The sequence below is a fragment of the Pan troglodytes genome, chromosome 18 (assembly GCF_028858775.2).
Source record: "Pan troglodytes isolate AG18354 chromosome 18, NHGRI_mPanTro3-v2.0_pri, whole genome shotgun sequence".
Classification (NCBI taxonomy): Eukaryota; Metazoa; Chordata; class Mammalia; order Primates; family Hominidae; genus Pan; species Pan troglodytes.
The window spans coordinates 3,303,492-3,323,178 of NC_072416.2; the positions used below are offsets into that span (position 1 = coordinate 3,303,492).

General features: G+C 56.6%; 1 protein-coding gene across 12 annotated transcripts in view; it reads right to left on the bottom strand.

Moving 5' to 3' along the window:
- The window catches only part of LMF1 (lipase maturation factor 1), a 132,514-nt gene that overhangs the window by 73,175 nt on the left and 39,652 nt on the right, over positions 1 to 19,687 (bottom strand). For 10 of the 12 annotated variants that reach the window (XR_010152526.1, XR_010152527.1, XR_010152528.1 and 7 more), the window contains one exon: positions 5,505 to 5,515. Coding sequence is in view for 8 of the 12 variants with exons in the window: in XM_024349687.3 (XP_024205455.2) it covers positions 5,505 to 5,515 (11 nt within the window). In the remaining 4 variants the exon portion in view is untranslated. Of the gene's footprint in view, positions 1 to 5,450; positions 5,516 to 19,687 lie in introns of all 12 variants that reach the window. The other 2 variants (XM_063797582.1, XM_063797583.1) reach the window with 1 other exon arrangement.

Consider the following 19,687-nt stretch of genomic DNA (forward strand, 5'->3'; position numbering starts at 1 on the left):
CCCACGGGCCCACCCCACACCCCCACGGGCACACCCTCGCAGGCCCACCCCACGCCCCCACGAGCCCCTCCCCACATCCCCACGGGCCCATCCCTACACCCCCATGGGGGCCCAGTGGTGCAAGATGGGGGTAGGATCGCCTGGAGGTAGACACCCGTACACACCCAAGTCCATCAGGCTAAAATCACAAAGAAATTACAAAACGATTTTGGGGGCCTAAAACACTCCAAAGGCCTTGGGAACCTGTTGGTCTTCCTCTGGGACCCTATCTGGGCACAAAGACCCGGCAAAGTGGCCCAGGAGCTGAGCCAGAGGAAGCCCTGCCCTGGCGCCTGTGGACTCTGCCCCCTACTCACACAAGGCTGCCCCTGGTTCCAGAACCCCTCACCACGAGTGTCTCCTTCCCCTGGTCACATCTCAGCGGCCAGTGGGGTCACAATGCTGTCCCATCCCGCGCCTGAAAGCCCAGCCATCCCTCCCAACTGCCCCAGGCCTGGGAGGGGCCAGAACGCGTCTCCAGAAGCACTGGGGACCGGCCCTGGTCTCAGTCCCAGAACAACGGCTGTGGCCTTTGCTGTTTCAACCTCACCGAACTCTGCAGACGGGAGCCCCTTCCCAGAGCCCGCTCTCCATACAGAACCAGGTGCTAGGCATGGCGCCCCATGGGGGACGGGGACCACGCTGGAGGACAGGGTCCACACTCAGGGGATGGGGCCAAGCTGGGGGTGAGGCCCACACTTGGGGGACGGTGCATTGTCGGGAGGGTGCCGGCAAAGGCGGTCTGGTCCTGGAGGGAAAGCAGGCAGCCCCACGGAGCCCTGCCACCCGCTGCTGCAGGTCCTCTCGGGTTCCCGCATCCTTTCCAATGCGCAAGGGCGGCTGGAGGCTCGAGAGACTCCCAGATCCAGGCTCACTGAATATCAAAAGGTGCACTCGCTGCAGGGCGGCAGGAAGCAGCCACATTCGGGGCTGCGGAATTCATTACCGTCAGGCTCCTTCTTTGAAGTGAATGTTACCAAACTCAGCAGCCCTCAAAGCTCAGCTCTATCTAAACTCCAGCAGAAACACAGACGGCAGAATGGGGTTTAACAAATATTGTGGTTTTCCTGCGTCCTGGAAAGCGCGGCCCTGACGAACGCAGCTTCATCCTGCTCAGCAGTCACGTCCGTCTGTGAACGGGGGCGCACGGCCCTGGGACCCAGAGCCCAGGACAGCAGCGGTCACGTCCGTCTGAACGGGGGCGCAGGACCCTGGGACACAGAGCCCAGGACAGCAGTGGTCGTGTACGTGTGAACAGGGGCGCAGGACCCCGGGACACAGAGCCCAGGACAGCAGCGGTCGCGTCCGTCTGAACGGGGGCGCAGGACCCTGGGACACAGAGCCCAGGACAGCAGTGGTCGCGTCCGTGTGAAAGGGGGCACAGGGCCCTGGGACAGAGCCCAGGACAGCAGTGGTCGCGTCCGTCTGAACAGGGGCGCAGGACCCTGCGACACAGAGCCCAGGACAGCAGTGGTCGCGTCCGTCTGAACGGGGGCACAGGACCCCGGGACACAGAGCCCAGGACAGCAGCGGGCGAGCTCACTGGAGGGGCTCTTACAACAGTAGAGAGATGTGAACAGAGACCCAAAGACCAGCCTGGGCAGCACAGTGGGACCCCATCTCCACAAAAAGTTAAAAATTAGCTGGCCATGACAGTGCGCCTGTAGTCCCAGCTAATCGGGAGGCTGAGGCGGGAGGATCGCCTGAGCCCGGGAGGTCAAGGAGCTGAGACTGCACCACTGCACTCCAGCCTGGGTGACAGAGCAAGACTCTGCCTTGAAAAGAAAAGAAATGTAAACATTCTGTGGATGCTGTGGTCATCCTGAGAAAAAGGAAGACCCTAGCGACGGGGGCTGTGCGGACTTCCCGGCCAGCGGCCGTTTCACTAAGAGCAGCCGTGTGTATTTTCAGGCGGGTCCCGCTCACACCCACAGCATTGTGAGAGCATGTCCCAGGGAGCCCACGCCGAGCCACGAGCCCTCAGAAGGCAGGGTTTGCTGCTGGTGAAATGTTAGGATCTTTGACTGGCAGCCTCCGCAGACTGCTGGGCTGAGAATGGTCTGGGGCCGGGCGCAATGGCTCATGCCTGTAATCCCAGCACTTTGGGAGGCTGAGGCGGGCGGGTTACCTGAGGTCAGGAGTTGGAGACCAGGCTAGCGAACACTGTGAAACCCCATCTCTACTAAAAATACAAAAATTAGCCGGGCGTGATGGTGGGTGCCTGTAATCCCAGCTCCTCGGGAGGCTGAGGCAGGAGAATCACCTGAACCCAGGAGGTGAAGCTTGCAGTGAGCCAAGATCCCGCCACTGCTCTCCAGCCTGGGCGACAGAGCGAGACTCCATCTCAAAAAAAAAAAAAGGTCTGGGACCGCCCAGTGGGGAAGCCACAGCTACATGCGGCCACGGAGCACGTGAGGTGCAGCCAACGCAACCAAGGCCTGGAGCTTTTTATTTCATTTAGTTTTAATTAATTTTAGAAACACATGTGCCCAGTGGCCGGGCTGGGTGGGGGCCCTGGAAGCCTGGCCCACCTAGAGCCGGCTGGCTGCTGCCTGGGGACACGCACTGCCTGAGGATGCTGCTTTGTGGGCCACAGGGTCCCAGTGACTGACCCTGCGCCCTGCCCTGAGCCACCTGATCTCCACTAAAGCCCATTGTGCAAAATGAAGACAAGGAATGTCACTGAGATGGACACAGACGCACACGCGGCTCGGATGAGCTGAGGAACGCACGCACAAACTGCGTTCTCCCAGGCCATCCTGAACGAGGCCACAGGAAAGGAGCCTTCCCAGAGGTCTCAGATCAGGAGGCCTGACCTTCTAGTGCCTTTGGTCTAGCTGTTCTGAGGCCCAGCACCCGGCGTCATACCTCAGTAACTGGCAGCTCTATGTTCTCCAAGATCAGGGAACGGAAGACAGTTCAAAGACGCATGGCTGCTCGGAAGGCAGGGAGAGCACTGCCGAAGCTACTACGAGTCTTCTGAATTTCTGCGCCGCAGTCCAAAGTGACGTGCTGAGCCGCTGCAGGGTCAGACACAACACGAAACTCAGGCTCACGAGGGCTCTCAGGCGGAAAACATTAACATTAATGAGTCAACGATTCGCTTCTGAGTCCCTACAATTACCACCTGCTACCGAAGAATCAGAATGTGTGACGCTCACCTGAAAACACCCAGGGAGACGCAAACGCAGAAGACGGACTTCCCTGGGCTGGGAGCGCAAGCGCAGCCCCCGACGGCGGCCACACAGGCTCACGTCCCACCCCCCATGCAGACCCTGTTGCTTTTCCTTCAGCAAGTGGTTGGGGACGCGGGAGGCTGGCTCCAGAGTCACCCGGCTCCTCGGCTGCCTCTGCCGCTCCAGCACTGCCTCTGGGAGTCCACTGCCCCAGGCGCTTCCCCCGCACCCTACTTAGAGTAGAGCCTGTGTTCCCCAGGAGGCCTCACAGGCGAGGGCACGGGGAGGGTGGGCTCCAGGCCCTCTCATCCCCAGCAATTGGTCCTGTGGCCCTGGTGCTGAGACAGGGCAGCACCGTGGCCTCGCAGGCCCATCTCTCACAGGGAACACACAAGCTTCAGCCGCTGCCCCCCGAGCCTGCCCCGGCCCGCCCGCTCACAGCCCCCGCGGTGCTGACCCTCTGACCCGCGCACTGGGCTCTTGCCTCACGGACTCGATTTTGCGATCACTGCTCAGAGTCCACAACATCAGACAGCAGGGACTTCTCCCGCTAGACACAGGTGTCGGGACCTAAAGCTTTCCCTCCTCATAAGAACTGAGAAAAAATAATACTGTTGTAATTGTATGATTTTAATTAAAAAAATTTTTTTTGTGGTGATAGGGTCTTGCTATGTTGCCCAGGCTGGTCTGGAATTCCTGGGCTCAAGAGGTCCTGCTTCAGCCCCCAAACTGCTAAGATTATAGGCATGAGCCACTGCATCCACCCTGTTGTAATTTTAAATAAATAAAATTTACTAAGAAAAGATTTGTTTATCTAAATGTTGAAGAATGTAGCTTTCTCTGTGGGCATTTTGATACTGAATGTATCCTGGCGCACTCCGGGGGAGGCCCGGGGACTCAGGCCGCCACACACGCTTCCTCACGTGTACTCGCTCCCACACGCGTGAGCACTCCGGGGGAGGCCCGGGGACTCAGGTCACCGCACACGCTTCCTCACATCTACTCGCTCCCACACGCGTGAGCACTCTGCTCCCTTGATGCAGCCACAGGACTGGCAGGCAAAAAACCAGCTGGTTCCAACCAGGTTGTGTCAGATTTGCAAACGGAAAAGGAATTCCTGAAATGATTCCTTGCTTCTTGCTTTAAGAAAAACATGGAAACCATGAACAGACGCAAGCACGCAGAGCCGTACACCCTGACGGTGCACCCCGAGCCAGGTGGCACCCAGCAGCCAGGAAACCCATGAGTGACAGTGGCCAAGGTGGCCTGGTCGTCTGCAATTACAGGAACCTGCCTTTCAAAGTGATTAAAATCAGGAATAAGGTTCCTTTGTATTTACGTTTTAACAGATTCTGATGTTCTTCCTTTCTTTGATTCAATCCAGATTTCCAGCATCACTGGTACTCAATATTGAAGGAATGAAAATACGTGAGGAATAAAATAATGAAGAAAGTGACCTCTACCGCAAGGACACAGGCCCTGAGAGCTGAGACTGTGAAGGGGGCAGGCAAAGATCCACGCCCAGACAGGCCACCCCTGCTCTCCTGGGAAAGGGGCCGAGAGCCAGAGAGGTCGGGGCAGAGAGACCCTAAGTGCGAGGACCAGGCCAGGGCCTTTACCAGCAAAGACCGGCCCTTCTGCCTGCGCCCTGAGGTCACGGAGAAAGGCAGGGGTGGGGTATGGTCATCCTTCCCAAGGTCCTGGAGTCAGGTCTGCTTACCAAGCTACCATGTGTCCCATGACATTCTGGAGGCCTCCAGGCCCAATGCAGGTCACATCCACTGTCCTCCCGGCCCTGTCCTGTCCACTGGGTGGCTACCCTCTTCCCACCCTCCAGTATTGACTGCGTTGTGTGGGATGGGGAAGACCTCCGGTCCCCTCCACCAAACAAAGCACAAGACAAAGTGCCCGCCAGCGTGAGTGCCGTGAGCACCGTGAACCTTCTCTATGCCGAGGGGCACACAGCCTTGAGCGTCCACGGGGGATGGGCCTGTGGGTGCTTTCCCTCTGCCCCAGGGAAGCGGTGGTAATCACACCTGTGAGATGCCCACAATCACGCGTGCAGCCATCCGTCTCTAGGTGCCCGGGGCCTGGAAGCCCAGGAGCTCCCACATCCAGGGAGGAGGCACGGATCAGATCACAAGCGCCCACCACTGCCATCTGTGCATACTGGGAGGGCTGATGGCAGAGGCTAAGGAACGGGAGAGGCCGGGAAAAGTGCGTGAAGATACATACCAAACACACAACGCTCAACTCTCGCAGAGCTTTCTCTAAATGCATCTCACTTACCGAAAGAGTACCTGAAAAACAAAAGAAGAAACGAGTATTAACACTTTGGCTTGTTTCAACCAAAAACCCACTGTTTCCCCACTGAGTGAAGCCCACCCTGGCGCCCAGCACGGTGTGGGGTCAGGGAAGCCCTGCGAGGAGGACCTGCCCGCTGGGCATTAGGGGAACAGGACCCCCTCCCCACGGCTCACACACAGGCAGGCCCAGAACAGGCACCCAAAACATATTCCAAGATACACCTACTAAGTACCCATAGCAATAAAAAAAATGTATTTTGCGAATGAGTGAATTAATACTTATTTTTTTGCAGCATCAATTAAATGCCACGGCAAATGTCATACTCTGGAATCTGAAAATTTAAGGACATCACATGACCTCGAGCGCAGCTCATTAGAAAAGGGATCTTAAATGAAAGGAATTGGTGGGAAAGGCTGGGCAAGGCCTGTGTCTTTACTATTGAATCGCAACCAAAAGGGGCTTCAGTGATGCTGTGACCCGCTTCTTACCCTCAGACAGCAGAGCCGCGGGCAAGCGGCACGCGTGTCTAGAGGAGACAGCAGAGCTGCGGGCAAGCAGCACGCGTGTCTAGGAGGCGGCAGAGCCGTGAGCAAGCAGCACGTGTGTCTAGAGGAGACGGCAGAGCTGCGGGCAAGCAGCACGCGTGTCTAGGAGGCGGCAGAGCCGTGAGCAAGCAGCACGTGTGTCTAGAGGAGGCGGCAGAGCCGTGAGCAAGCAGCACGCGTGTCTAGGAGGCGGCAGAGCCGTGGGCAAGCAGCACGTGTGTCTAGGAGGCGGCAGAGCCGTGAGCAAGCAGCACGCGTGTCTAGAGGAGACAGCAGAGCTGCAGGCAAGCAGCACGCGTGTCTAGGAGGCGGCAGAGCCGTGAGCAAGCAGCACGTGTGTCTAGAGGAGACGGCAGAGCTGCAGGCAAGCAGCACACGTGTCTAGGAGGCGGCAGAGCCGTGAGCAAGCAGCACGTGTGTCTAGAGGAGACGGCAGAGCCGTGGGCAAGCAGCACGTGTGTCTAGAGGAGGCGGCAGAGCCGTGAGCAAGCAGCACGCGTGTCTAGGAGGCGGCAGAGCCGCGGGCAAGCGGCACGCGTGTCTAGAGGAGACAGCAGAGCTGCAGGCAAGCAGCACACGTGTCTAGGAGGCGGCAGAGCCGTGAGCAAGCAGCACGTGTGTCTGGAGGAGACGGCAGAGCCGTGGGCAAGCAGCACGCGTGTCTAGGAGGCGGCAGAGCCGTGAGCAAGCAGCACGTGTGTCTAGAGGAGACGGCAGAGCTGCGGGCAAGCAGCACGCGTGTCTAGAGGAGGCGGCAGAGCCGTGAGCAAGCAGCACGCGTGTCTAGGAGGCGGCAGAGCCGTGGGCAAGCAGCACGTGTGTCTAGGAGGCGGCAGAGCCGTGAGCAAGCAGCACGCGTGTCTAGAGGAGACAGCAGAGCTGCAGGCAAGCAGCACGCGTGTCTAGGAGGCGGCAGAGCCGTGAGCAAGCAGCACGTGTGTCTAGAGGAGACGGCAGAGCCGTGGGCAAGCAGCACGTGTGTCTAGAGGAGGCGGCAGAGCCGTGAGCAAGCAGCACGCGTGTCTAGGAGGCGGCAGAGCCGCGGGCAAGCGGCACGCGTGTCTAGAGGAGACAGCAGAGCTGCAGGCAAGCAGCACACGTGTCTAGGAGGCGGCAGAGCCGTGAGCAAGCAGCACGTGTGTCTGGAGGAGACGGCAGAGCCGCGGGCAAGCAGCACGCGTGTCTAGGAGGCGGCAGAGCCGCGGGCAAGCGGCACGCGTGTCTAGAGGAGACGGCAGAGCTGCGGGCAAGCAGCACACGTGTCTAGGAGGCGGCAGAGCCGTGAGCAAGCAGCACGTGTGTCTAGAGAAGACGGCAGAGCCGTGGGCAAGCAGCACGTGTGTCTAGAGGAGGCGGCAGAGCCGTGAGCAAGCAGCACGCGTGTCTAGGAGGCGGCAGAGCCGTGGGCAAGCAGCACGTGTGTCTAGGAGGCGGCAGAGCCGTGAGCAAGCAGCACGCGTGTCTAGAGGAGACAGCAGAGCTGCAGGCAAGCAGCACGCGTGTCTAGGAGGCGGCAGAGCCGTGAGCAAGCAGCACGTGTGTCTAGAGGAGACGGCAGAGCCGTGGGCAAGCAGCATGCGTGTCTAGAGGAGGCGGCAGAGCCGTGAGCAAGCAGCACGCGTGTCTAGGAGGCGGCAGAGCCGCGGGCAAGCGGCACGCGTGTCTAGAGGAGACAGCAGAGCTGCAGGCAAGCAGCACACGTGTCTAGGAGGCGGCAGAGCCGTGAGCAAGCAGCACGTGTGTCTGGAGGAGACGGCAGAGCCGTGGGCAAGCAGCACGTGTGTCTAGGAGGCGGCAGAGCCGTGAGCAAGCAGCACGCGTGTCTAGAGGAGACGGCAGAGCCGTGGGCAAGCAGCACGCGTGTCTAGGAGACGGCAGAGCCGTGGGCAAGCAGCACGTGTGTCTAGAGGAGACGGCAGAGCCGTAGGCAAGCAGCACGCGTGTCTAGGAGGCAGCAGAGCCGCGGGCAAGCGGCACGCGTGTCTAGAGGAGACAGCAGAGCTGCAGGCAAGCAGCACACGTGTCTAGGAGGCGGCAGAGCCGTGAGCAAGCAGCACGCGTGTCTAGAGGAGACAGCAGAGCTGCAGGCAAGCAGCACGCGTGTCTAGGAGGCGGCAGAGCCGTGAGCAAGCAGCACGCGTGTCTAGAGGAGACGGCAGAGCCGTGGGCAAGCAGCACGCGTGTCTAGGAGACGGCAGAGCCGTGGGCAACCAGCACGCGTGTCTAGGAGGCGGCAGAGCCGTGGGCAAGCAGCACGCGTGTCTAGGAGGCGGCAGAGCCGTGAGGAAGCAGCACGCGTGTCTAGAGGAGACGGCAGAGCCGTGGGCAAGCAGCACGCGTGTCTAGGAGACGGCAGAGCCGTGGGCAAGCAGCACGCGTGTCTAGGAGGCGGCAGAGCCGTGAGCAAGCAGCACGTGTGTCTAGAGGAGACGGCAGAGCCGTGGGCAAGCAGCACGCGTGTCTAGGAGGCGGCAGAGCCGTGAGCAAGCAGCACGCGTGTCTAGAGGAGACGGCAGAGCCGTGGGCAAGCAGCACGCGTGTCTAGAGGAGGCGGCAGAGCCGTGGGCAAGCAGCACGCGTGTCTAGAGGAGGCGGCAGAGCCGTGAGCAAGCAGCACGCGTGTCTAGAGGAGGCGGCAGAGCCGTGGGCAAGCAGCACGTGTGTCTAGAGGAGACGGCAGAGCCGTAGGCAAGCAGCACGCGTGTCTAGGAGGCAGCAGAGCCGCGGGCAAGCGGCACGCGTGTCTAGAGGAGACAGCAGAGCTGCAGGCAAGCAGCACACGTGTCTAGGAGGCGGCAGAGCCGTGAGCAAGCAGCACGTGTGTCTAGAGGAGACGGCAGAGCCGTGGGCAAGCAGCACGTGTGTCTAGAGGAGGCGGCAGAGCCGTGAGCAAGCAGCACGCGTGTCTAGAGGAGGCGGCAGAGCCGTGAGCAAGCAGCACGCGTGTCTAGAGGAGGCGGCAGAGCCGTGGGCAAGCAGCACGCGTGTCTAGGAGGCGGCAGAGCCGTGAGCAAACAGCACGCGTGTCTAGAGGAGACAGCAGAGCTGCAGGGAAGCAGCACGCGTGTCTAGGAGGCGGCAGAGCCGTGAGCAAGCAGCACGCGTGTCTAGAGGAGACGGCAGAGCCGTGGGCAAGCAGCACGCGTGTCTAGGAGGCGGCAGAGCCGTGAGCAAGCAGCACGCGTGTCTAGAGGAGACGGCAGAGCCGCGGGCAAGCAGCACGCGTGTCTAGGAGGCGGCAGAGCCGTGAGCAAGCAGCACGCGTGTCTAGAGGAGACAGCAGAGCTGCGGGCAAGCAGCACGCGTGTCTAGGAGGCGGCAGAGCCGTGAGCAAGCAGCACGCGTGTCTAGAGGAGGCGGCAGAGCCGTGGGCAAGCAGCACGCGTGTCTAGAGGAGACAGCAGAGCTGCAGGCAAGCAGCACGCGTGTCTAGGAGGCGGCAGAGCCGTGAGCAAGCAGCACGCGTGTCTAGAGGAGGCGGCAGAGCCGTGGGCAAGCAGCACGCGTGTCTAGGAGGCGGCAGAGCCGTGAGCAAGCAGCACGCGTGTCTAGAGGAGACAGCAGAGCTGCAGGCAAGCAGCACGCGTGTCTAGGAGGCGGCAGAGCCGTGAGCAAGCAGCACGCGTGTCTAGAGGAGGCGGCAGAGCCGTGGGCAAGCAGCACGCGTGTCTAGGAGGCGGCAGAGCCGTGAGCAAGCAGCACGCGTGTCTAGAGGAGACAGCAGAGCTGCAGGCAAGCAGCACGCGTGTCTAGGAGGTGGCAGAGCCGTGAGCAAGCAGCACGCGTGTCTAGAGGAGACGGCAGAGCCGTGGGCAAGCAGCACGCGTGTCTAGGAGGCGGCAGAGCCGTGAGCAAGCAGCACGCGTGTCTAGAGGAGACAGCAGAGCTGCAGGCAAGCAGCACGCGTGTCTAGGAGGCGGCAGAGCCGTGAGCAAGCAGCACGCGTGTCTAGAGGAGACGGCAGAGCCGTGGGCAAGCAGCACGCGTGTCTAGGAGGCGGCAGAGCCGTGAGCAAGCAGCACGCGTGTCTAGAGGAGACAGCAGAGCTGCAGGCAAGCAGCACGCGTGTCTAGGAGGTGGCAGAGCCGTGAGCAAGCAGCACGCGTGTCTAGAGGAGACGGCAGAGCCGTGGGCAAGCAGCACGCGTGTCTAGGAGGCGGCAGAGCCGTGAGCAAGCAGCACGCGTGTCTAGAGGAGACAGCAGAGCTGCAGGCAAGCAGCACGCGTGTCTAGGAGGCGGCAGAGCCGTGAGCAAGCAGCACGCGTGTCTAGAGGAGACGGCAGAGCCGTGGGCAAGCAGCACGCGTGTCTAGAGGAGACGGCAGAGACGTGACCAAGCAGCACGCGTGTCTAGGAGGCAGCAGAGCCATGGGCAAGCAGCACGCGTGTCTAGAGGAGGCGGCAGAGCCGTGAGCAAGCAGCACCCGTGTCTAGAGGAGGCAGAGCCGCGGGCAAGCAGCACCAATGCATCCCACACCTGCCTCAGCCTCTGACCTCTCTAACCCCACCCCACCTCACAGCAAGACCTACCCTTGGGCTCTAGAAGAAACCCCCTCTGCCACCTGTGGTCCCACAAGAGGCGGGCAGGTCGCACCAATGCCTGCGTGAGGAGCCCTGCCTCAGGTGCTCAGTGCCACACCTGACGTAGAAGGCACAGCATGTGGTTTGTGGACACGAAATGTATGGAACAGGCCGGTCCACAGACACAGGAGGTAGATTGCCAGGTTTATCCTGGGGTTGATCAGAATTTTTTTTTTTTTTGAGACACGGTCTCATTCTATCACCCAGGTTGGAGTGCAGCGGTGCATAAGCTCACTGCAACCTCAGCCTCCTGGGCTGAAGCAATCCTCCCGCCTCAGCCTCCCGAGTTGCTGGGACCACAGGTGTACACCACGATGCCCCACTAATTTTTGTATTTTCTATAGAGGTTTTGCCATGTTGCCCTGGCTGGTCTCAAACTCCTAGACTCAGGCGATCCTCCTGCCTCCGCCTCCCTAAGTGCTGGGATGACAGGTGTGAACTGCCCCAGCCAGAATGTTTTCAACGTGGTGCTGATGGCTTCAGAGTCCATGAATATGTACGCTGACTTGTACACTTTATGTCAGGGTTGTCGGTTGTCCAATCTTGTGGCTTCCGTGGGCCACAATGGAAGAAGAAAAATTGTCTTGGGCCACACATAAAATATACTAACACTAGTGACAGCTGATGAGCTAAAAAAAAAAAAACTCATAATGTTTTAAGAAAGTTTATGAATTTATGTTGGGTCTCATTCAAAGCCATCCTGAGCCGCGTGTGGACAAGCTTGCTTTAAATGCAGTTTTATGGTACGTGAATTCTATCTCACTAAAGACATTAAGAAGCAACGTTGCCTAATGAAATCCACAGGAATGAAAAGCTACAGGGTGTGGGACGGCCCTCAGGGCCCACTGCCCATCCCAGGGCTCCCTACACCATCTGACCTTTGAATATGTCTGTGATTTTCCACCTTGACATTACAATAAAAGCACAGCAAAGGCCATGACAAACGACCTCTGAGCCGTGGGGGAGGTGGGCGGGGACAGGGCACTGGAGGGCTCATTCTTCAACCGCATCAGGTGTGTGGCTGCCCCAGTGGCTCTGATATCTTTTTAAATCATCCCTTACCCGGTAGAGGTCCACACTATTTACAGGTAAAAGAGTACGAAGTCTAGATTTGCTTTTCACTCCAGAGGAAGGAGGCTGGGAGGGAGAGAGGGCACCCTGTGGGCTGAGGAAGGAGGCTGGGAGAGAGGGGGTACCCTGTGGGCTGAGGAAGGAGGCTGGGAGAGAGAGGGGGCACCCTGTGGGCTGAGGAAGGAGGCTGGGAGAGAGGGGGTACCCCGTGGGCTGAGGAAGGAGGCTGGGAGGGAGAGAGGGCACCCCGTGGGCTGAGGAAGGTGGCTGGGAGAGAGAGGGGGCACCGTGTGGGCTGAGGAAGGAGGCTAGGAGAGAGGGGGTACCCCGTGGGCTGAGGAAGCAGGCTGGGAGGGAGAGAGGGCACCCCGTGGGCTGAGGAAGGAGGCTGGGAGGGAGAGAGGGCACCCCATGGGCTGAGGAAGGAGGCTGGGACGGAGAGAGGGCACCCCGTGGGCTGAGGAAGGTGGCTGGGAGAGAGAGGGGGCACCCTGTGGGCTGAGGAAGCAGGCTGGGAGGGAGAGAGGGCACCCCGTGGGCTAAGGAAGCAGGCTGGGAGGGAGAGAGGGCACCCTGTGGGCTGCAGGATACACTCCCTGCCCCCATTTCCGTGACCAAAATCTTCCAAGCAGCCGCTGTACACATTGGCTAATGCTAGAAATAAATTTACCCACAAAATGTTCCCAATATATAACCTTAGTTGAACGGAGAAAGGAAAAGGAGCTGATTTTTAAAATCCATAGAGAATAAAAGCTTTGCTCTTTTATTAGCCAGGTGTGGTGGCGCACACCTGTAGTCCCAGTGACTTTGGGGCCGAGGCTGGAAGATGGCTTAAGCCCAGGAGTTCCAGGCTGCAGTGAGCCAAGATTGCGCTACTACTGCACTCCAGCCTGGGCGACAGGGCGGGAGATCCTAGCTAAAAAGACGCAGCCTCACGCTTTTATCAGAAGAGACCAAGGCCTGGAAGAGTTTCAGTGACTCAGGGCCACCAAAATACAAGCGTTGTGCAGAGAAGGGGTGAGTCCAGACGCAGCTGCCTTCGCATCGGCTGAGGGTGTTTGAAAACGCATTCTTCTGTCACTTCACCTGCTTTGAATTTTGCATTTCAAGGCTGCCTGATAAAAGAATCTTTAAATAGCAGGTTTTAGCTAAGGTAATGACATGAAAAACTAAAACGTCTTATTACTTTCATAGCTTTTATTATATTTTCAACAGTTAGAACTCACGTTAGAAGATACTGACTCCATGGAGTTCTTCTGGGTTTGTTCTGCTGTTTTGTTCTTTAAAGAAACTCAAGTCCTTCCCCGGACAGCGGGACGTAGATTTTGCTTTTGGATGGTCAGGGTTAACACGCTCCCTCTGACTGCCTAGTGAGGTCAGGAACCTGCTCCCCTGTGAGCCCCCACACCTGACTGACAGGCCGCTGGGGTCTCTGTTGACTGACAGGCCGCTGGGGTCTCTGTTGACTGACAGGCTGCTGGGGTCTCTGTTGACTGACAGGTCGTTGGGGTCTCTGTGCTAGGGAGGCAGCAGGACCCCCGATGCCCTGCAGATGCTGCACACGGCCCCAGCACAGGCCCTGCCCCTTGCACTGGATGGGGGCTCCCATTTCTATAGGAAGCTTTTGATTTAAAAACACATTTGGCTCCAGCTACTTATCATCTGTAAAAAGACTTCATGTATAAATATTTGTTAAATTTTATGCTCCCCATTTTGGGGCAGGCTAGTTGTAAATTTGTAAGAAACCTTCCAGTTTCTGGCCTAGTGCAAAGAACTTTGCTGGAGGCCTATCTAGAGTGTGTAGTAGGGACTTAATCATGAACCATGTTCTCCTGAACCACGCCCGGGTTCCTGACTTAATCATCAACCGTGTCCTCCTGAACCACGCCTGGGTTCCTGACTTGTGTCTGCAGCTGATCCTGAACCACGCCCGGGTTCCTGACTTGTGTCTGCAGCTGATCCCATCATCAACCGTGTCCTCCTGAACCACGCCTGGGTTCCTGACTTGTGTCTGCAGCTGATCCTGAACCACGCCCGGGTTCCTGACTTGTGTCTGCAGCTGATCCTATCATCAACCGTGTCCTCCTGAACCACGCCTGGGTTCCTGACTTGTGTCTGCAGCTGATCCTGAACCACGCCCGGGTTCCTGACTTAATCATCAACCGTGTCCTCCTGAACCACGCCTGGGTTCCTGACTTGTGTCTGCAGCTGATCCTGAACCACGCCCGGGTTCCTGACTTGTGTCTGCAGCTGATCCCATCATCAACCGTGTCCTCCTGAACCACGCCTGGGTTCCTGACTTGTGTCTGCAGCTGATCCTGAACCACGCCCGGGTTCCTGACTTGTGTCTGCAGCTGATCCCATCATCAACCGTGTCCTCCTGAACCACGCCTGGGTTCCCGACTTAATCATCAACCGTGTCCTCCTGAACCACGCCTGGGTTCCTGACTTGTGTCTGCAGCTGATCCTGAACCACGCCCGGGTTCCTGACTTGTGTCTGCAGCTGATCCCATCATCAACCGTGTCCTCCTGAACCACGCCTGGGTTCCCGACTTAATCATCAACCGTGTCCTCCTGAACCACGCCTGGGTTCCTGACTTGTGTCTGCAGCTGATCCTGAACCACGCCTGGGTTCCTGACTTGTGTCTGCAGCTGATCCCATCATCAACCGTGTCCTCCTGAACCACGCCTGGGTTCCCGACTTAATCATCAACCGTGTCCTCCTGAACCACGCCCGGGTTCCTGACTTGTGTCTGCAGCTGATCCCATCATCAACCGTGTCCTCCTGAACCACGCCTGGGTTCCTGACTTGTGTCTGCTGCTGATCCTGAACCACGCCCGGGTTCCTGACTTGTGTCTGCAGCTGATCCCATCATCAACCGTGTCCTCCTGAACCACGCCTGGGTTCCCGACTTAATCATCAACCGTGTCCTCCTGAACCACGCCCGGGTTCCTGACTTGTGTCTGCAGCTGATCACATCATCAAGACTGAAGTCTTTGTCATGTGGTGAAGGCCAAACGTGGAGTTATTTACAGAAGTTACCAAAAAAAAAATCACAAAAAAAGAGGGGCGCCTTTGGGTGAGAGCAGCTGGGGGGCTTCCGTGTCTACCCGCCTCGCAGGAGAGGGGGTGGAGCACCCACCAGACCACTGTGCCTCCCACTCAATCACAGGATGGGGTGCCAGCTAGCACTGGCAAGGCCGGGACGCTGGGTCCCGCTGTGCAGGGCCATGGCCTGCCTGGTACAGGGAAGCGCTAGACTGAACAGTGGCTTGTGGGGATGGCAGGGATGGGGCTGGACAGCGGCTTGCAGGGACAGGGCTGGATGGTGGCTCATGGGGACAGCAGGGACGGGGCTGGACGGCGGCTCACGGGGACGGCAGGGACGGGGCTGGACAGTGGCTCACGGGGAAGGCAGGGATGGGGCTGGACGGTGGCTCACGGGGACAGCAGGGACGGGGCTGGTCGGCGGCTCGCGGGGACAGCAGGGACGGGGCTGGACGGCGGCTCGCGGGGACAGCAGGGACGGGGCTGGACGGCGGCTCACGGGGACGGCAGGGACGGGGCTGGACAGTGGCTCACGGGGAAGGCAGGGATGGGGCTGGACGGTGGCTCGCAGGGACAGCAGGGATGGGGCTGGATGGCAGCTCGCAGGGATGGCAGGGATGGGGCTGGACCACACATACCAGGTCAGCGGCGCCAGTGAGGCAACTGGTTCACTGAAGACACGACTGCTGCCACCCTAATGTTTAAGTTCATACAACAGAGAAAATAAAATGGTAATAACAAGAGGTGCCTTTGCAAACATCTGTCGCCTGTTGCCACTTACTGGAGCTGCCAAGAGGAAGTCCAGGTCCCAGGGCTGTTGGGAGGACCCGGGCTTTGAAGCCAGGCAGCGCAGGGAGCACCAAGTGCATGCGTGGCTCCCACGGACAGATGGACGGATGGACAGACGAAGGGATGGATGGACAGTGCTCCCAATACTGTGTGAAAACCGACCTCAGAGTACATAGTCCATTCACTACAGGTGAGCAATTTAAAACAGGATGTAAATAGCCCTTAAAAGTGTAAGGAAAAAGTGCTGGAGGCCATTTCGACGAAGCACCAAAGGCAGCAATGAAAATGGGGAAAGACGGGCAGACTGGACACAAGAGGAAGCCTGTGTGGAAAGCAAAGTCCGTGCATACAGAATGGGATGCGGCCGAGGGGTTACGCCTTCCACGTGCGTTCACCTTCCCGGACAGCAGGGCCTCTTACAGATGGATAAACAAAGAACATTCACACCAAAGGGGAACAGCAAAGGCAAAACACAAATCCCCAGAGAAACAACAAGAGCAAAACCAAGAAAAATAACTTGGCAGAGAAATGCGTATTTAAATAACATTATTTTCACTTATAAACTCTCAGTGGTTTTTCGGAAATGGGATGCTCTGAGTAGGGAACAGGACAACAGCACGCTGCCCCCGCCGTGAGCACGAACCCTGGGTGCAGGCTGGCGGCACCCGTCCACCACGCACACGCTGACCCAGCAGCCCACCTCAGGAGCCAGTTCACACAGTAAGTCACAGCCCTGCAAAATATCCCTGTGCCACAAAGCTGGCCACCGAGGTGCCACTTCCAGCAATAAAAACCAGCAACAACCAACGTGCTGGCCGGTGGGCTTGGCGCAATGAGCAAACACACGTAACAGACCACCCTGTGGCCACCACACGTGCCGCCGAGCAGCGGAGGTCCAGACGGGCGCGTGGCATCTGGGGCACTGACCGGTACGTGGCTGAGACTGCCGGCGCCAGGCCTCGACCCTGCTGTGTCTGCGGCGACCCGGCCCACTCTCCACGCGGCCTCTGCCTCTGTCAGGAGCAGTACATGCTGACCAAAGCTGCTGTAAGACAACGTCGGCGAGATGGGAAGATACTTGTGATTTGATGGCAAGTAAAAAAACTTTGGTTATTTCCAATATTGTCATAAGGACCAGGTAATGAAAATTGTTTCAGAATTAAGTGACCGGACAGGGAATAAAACAGGGTGCGCAGTCTGAGCCCACCTTTGTTAGAGAGAAGCCCAGGGCAGTGGGCTAAAAGGAGGCCCCCAGAAAGACCTGTCCACATCTTAATGCCTGCACCCTGTCTTATTTGGAAAAGGGGTCTCTGTGGAGGTAATTAAGGATCTCGAGGTGAGGGCGTCCTGGACTATGTGATCACAGGCGTCCTCATCAGAGAGAGGTACCAGGAACCCTGAGACAGACCAAAGGGGAGGAGGCAAAGCGGCAGGTACCCGAGTGATACGTCCACAAGTCGGGGGTGCCCGGAGCCTCCAGGGGCTGGAAGAGACGAGGAAGGACCCTCCCGCAGAGACTCAGAGGGAAGGGAAGGTCCCTCCTCCCATAGAGACGTGGGGGGAACTGGCCCTGCCGACACCCTGATTTCGGACTTCTGGCCTCAAGAACTGTGGGAGAGTAAGTGTTTCTTGTTTGAAGCCTCCCCACGTGGTCACGGTCATGGCTGCAGAATGCCGCTGTGCGTCTCTCACGGGGCCGTGGGAAGTGGTTTGGACATATCTCCGTTGCCTGTTGACCACCTCGAAACACAGGCTCACCCACTGGGGACCAGCATATCATGGAGGACAAGGCAGGTGGTGTGGGAGGGTCCTCCCCGCAGGCAGCATCCTGCCTGGGACGACGACCACAGGAAACAGCTGGGAAACCCCAAAGAGGAACACCGTTTATTTAAAGGAATGCATAACTTTAAAATATCAGTGTCATAAAGGATGGATGTCCCAGAAGAGACCAGACAACTAAACCCAACGCCAAACCCTATTCTGGAAAGTAAATGCTATAAGGATTATCCTTAGGTCAGATGACAAACTGGAAAATGAGCGGGAGACGCAGTCCCAGAATGGCAACTGTGTTAAACCTACTGCAGCTGATCCCTGCGGGAATGAAAAGAACACTCTTCTTAGGAAATACACCCGGAAGTATTGCAGGGTAAAGGGGTTCATCAATTACATCAAAGTGGCTGATAGTGCCGTTCTGATCTTCTATGTCCTCTTTTGTTTGTTTAGTTGTTCTTTCAATTATTGAAAGAGTGATTGATGTTAAAATCTCCAAACAGAATTGTGAATTTGTGTATTTCTTCCCGGAGTTCTGCAATTTTTGCTTCATACATTGTGAGGTTCAGTATGTGGTGCCTTTATGTCTTTGTGATCAATTAAGTCTTTTATTACCACAAAATGTCTCTGTACACCTCTGATAATACTCCGTGTCCTGAACTCTACTTTGTCTAAAGTTAATACAGCCACTCTAGCTTTCCAGTATATTTATGTAGTCTATCCTTCTTTATCTTTATCCTTCCTCTTTCAACTAATTTGTACCTTTATATTTAAAGCATAGCTCTTGAAAACTGCATATACTTGATACTTGATTTTTTAAAATTGATTTTTTTTTTTGAGACGGAGTCTCACTCTGTTGCCCAGGCTGGAGTGCAGTGGCTCACTGCAACCTCTGCCTCCTGGGTTCAAGTGACTCTCCCTGCCTCAGCCTCCTGAGTGGCTGGGACTACAGGCACGCGCAACTATGCCCGGGTAATTTTTGTATTTTTAGTAGAGATGAGGTTTCACCATGTTGGCCAGGCTGGTCTTGAACTCCTGATGACCTCAGGTGATCTGCCTGCCTTGGCCTCCCAAAGTGCTGGCATTACAGGTATGAGCCACCATGCTTGGCCTGATTCTAAATCTCTGTCTTTTAATTGGAAGATTTAGTCACTTACATTTAATGTAATCATTGATATGGCTGATTGGTTATTTTTTGTTTTCAGAGTCTCACCTGGTTTTTCGTCCTGTTCCTCAGTTCCTGCCTTCTTACTGGAAGCAAACATGTTTAACACTCCATTTCAATCACTCCATGGGCTCCTCAGCTACATATCTTTGCACTACTTTTAGTGATTGCCCTAGGGCTAACAGCAGGTATCTCACCTACTCACAACGGACCTGGGGTTAATATTTTCTCGCTTCATGTAGAATTTAGAGAGCCAGTGATGTTACAGATTCAGGAAGGACCCCCTCCCTCCTTTGTGCTAATGTTGTGTATATTACAGTATTACAGTTTTTGCCTTAGTTGTGTCTGTATTAAATTAAGAAAAAAAGAAATAGAGAACATTTCATATTTCCCTACCTTTACCATTTCCAGTGGATTTTACTCCTTTCTATAGATGACTTTCTGCCTAGCAATAATTCTTTCTGCCAAGCAATAATTCCTTCAGCCTGAAGATATTCCTTTAACATTTCTATAGTGTGTCTGCTGGCAAAGCCTTCTCTCAGTTTTCTGTTATCTGAAAATGTCTTTATTTTGCTTTTGTTTTTGAAGGATATTGTCACTGGATAGAACTCTGGGTTGACAATCGTTTTTCTTTAGAACTCTAAAGATGCCAGTCCATCTCCAGTGGTTATAAGAAGCCAGACATATTTGAATCTTTATTCTTTGAGTGTAATGTCTTTTTCCTTCCAGGTGCTATCTTTGTCTTTGGTATTCGGTAGTTTGACTACAATGTGCCCAGATAACATTTTCTGTTACTTTTACTGCTTACAGTGTGCTGAGCTTCTTGGATTTACACATTTATATCATTCAGCTATTATTTCTTTAAATACTTTTTATGCCCCATTTTCTGTGTCCTCTCTCTGTGGGGCTCCAATCACAAGTATGTTAGACCACCTGGTGCTATATGCCTCATTCTCTGTGTCCTCTCTCTGTGGGGCTCCAATCACACATATGTTAGACCACCTGGTGCTACGTGCCCCATTCTCTGCGTCCTCTCTCTGTGGGGCTCCAATCACATGTATGTTAGACCACCTGGTGCTATTTGCCCCATTCTCTGTGTCCTCTCTCTGTGGGGCTCCAATCACATGTATGTTAGACCACCTGGTGCTATATGCCCCATTCTCTGTGTCCTCTCTCTGTGGGGCTCCAATCACAG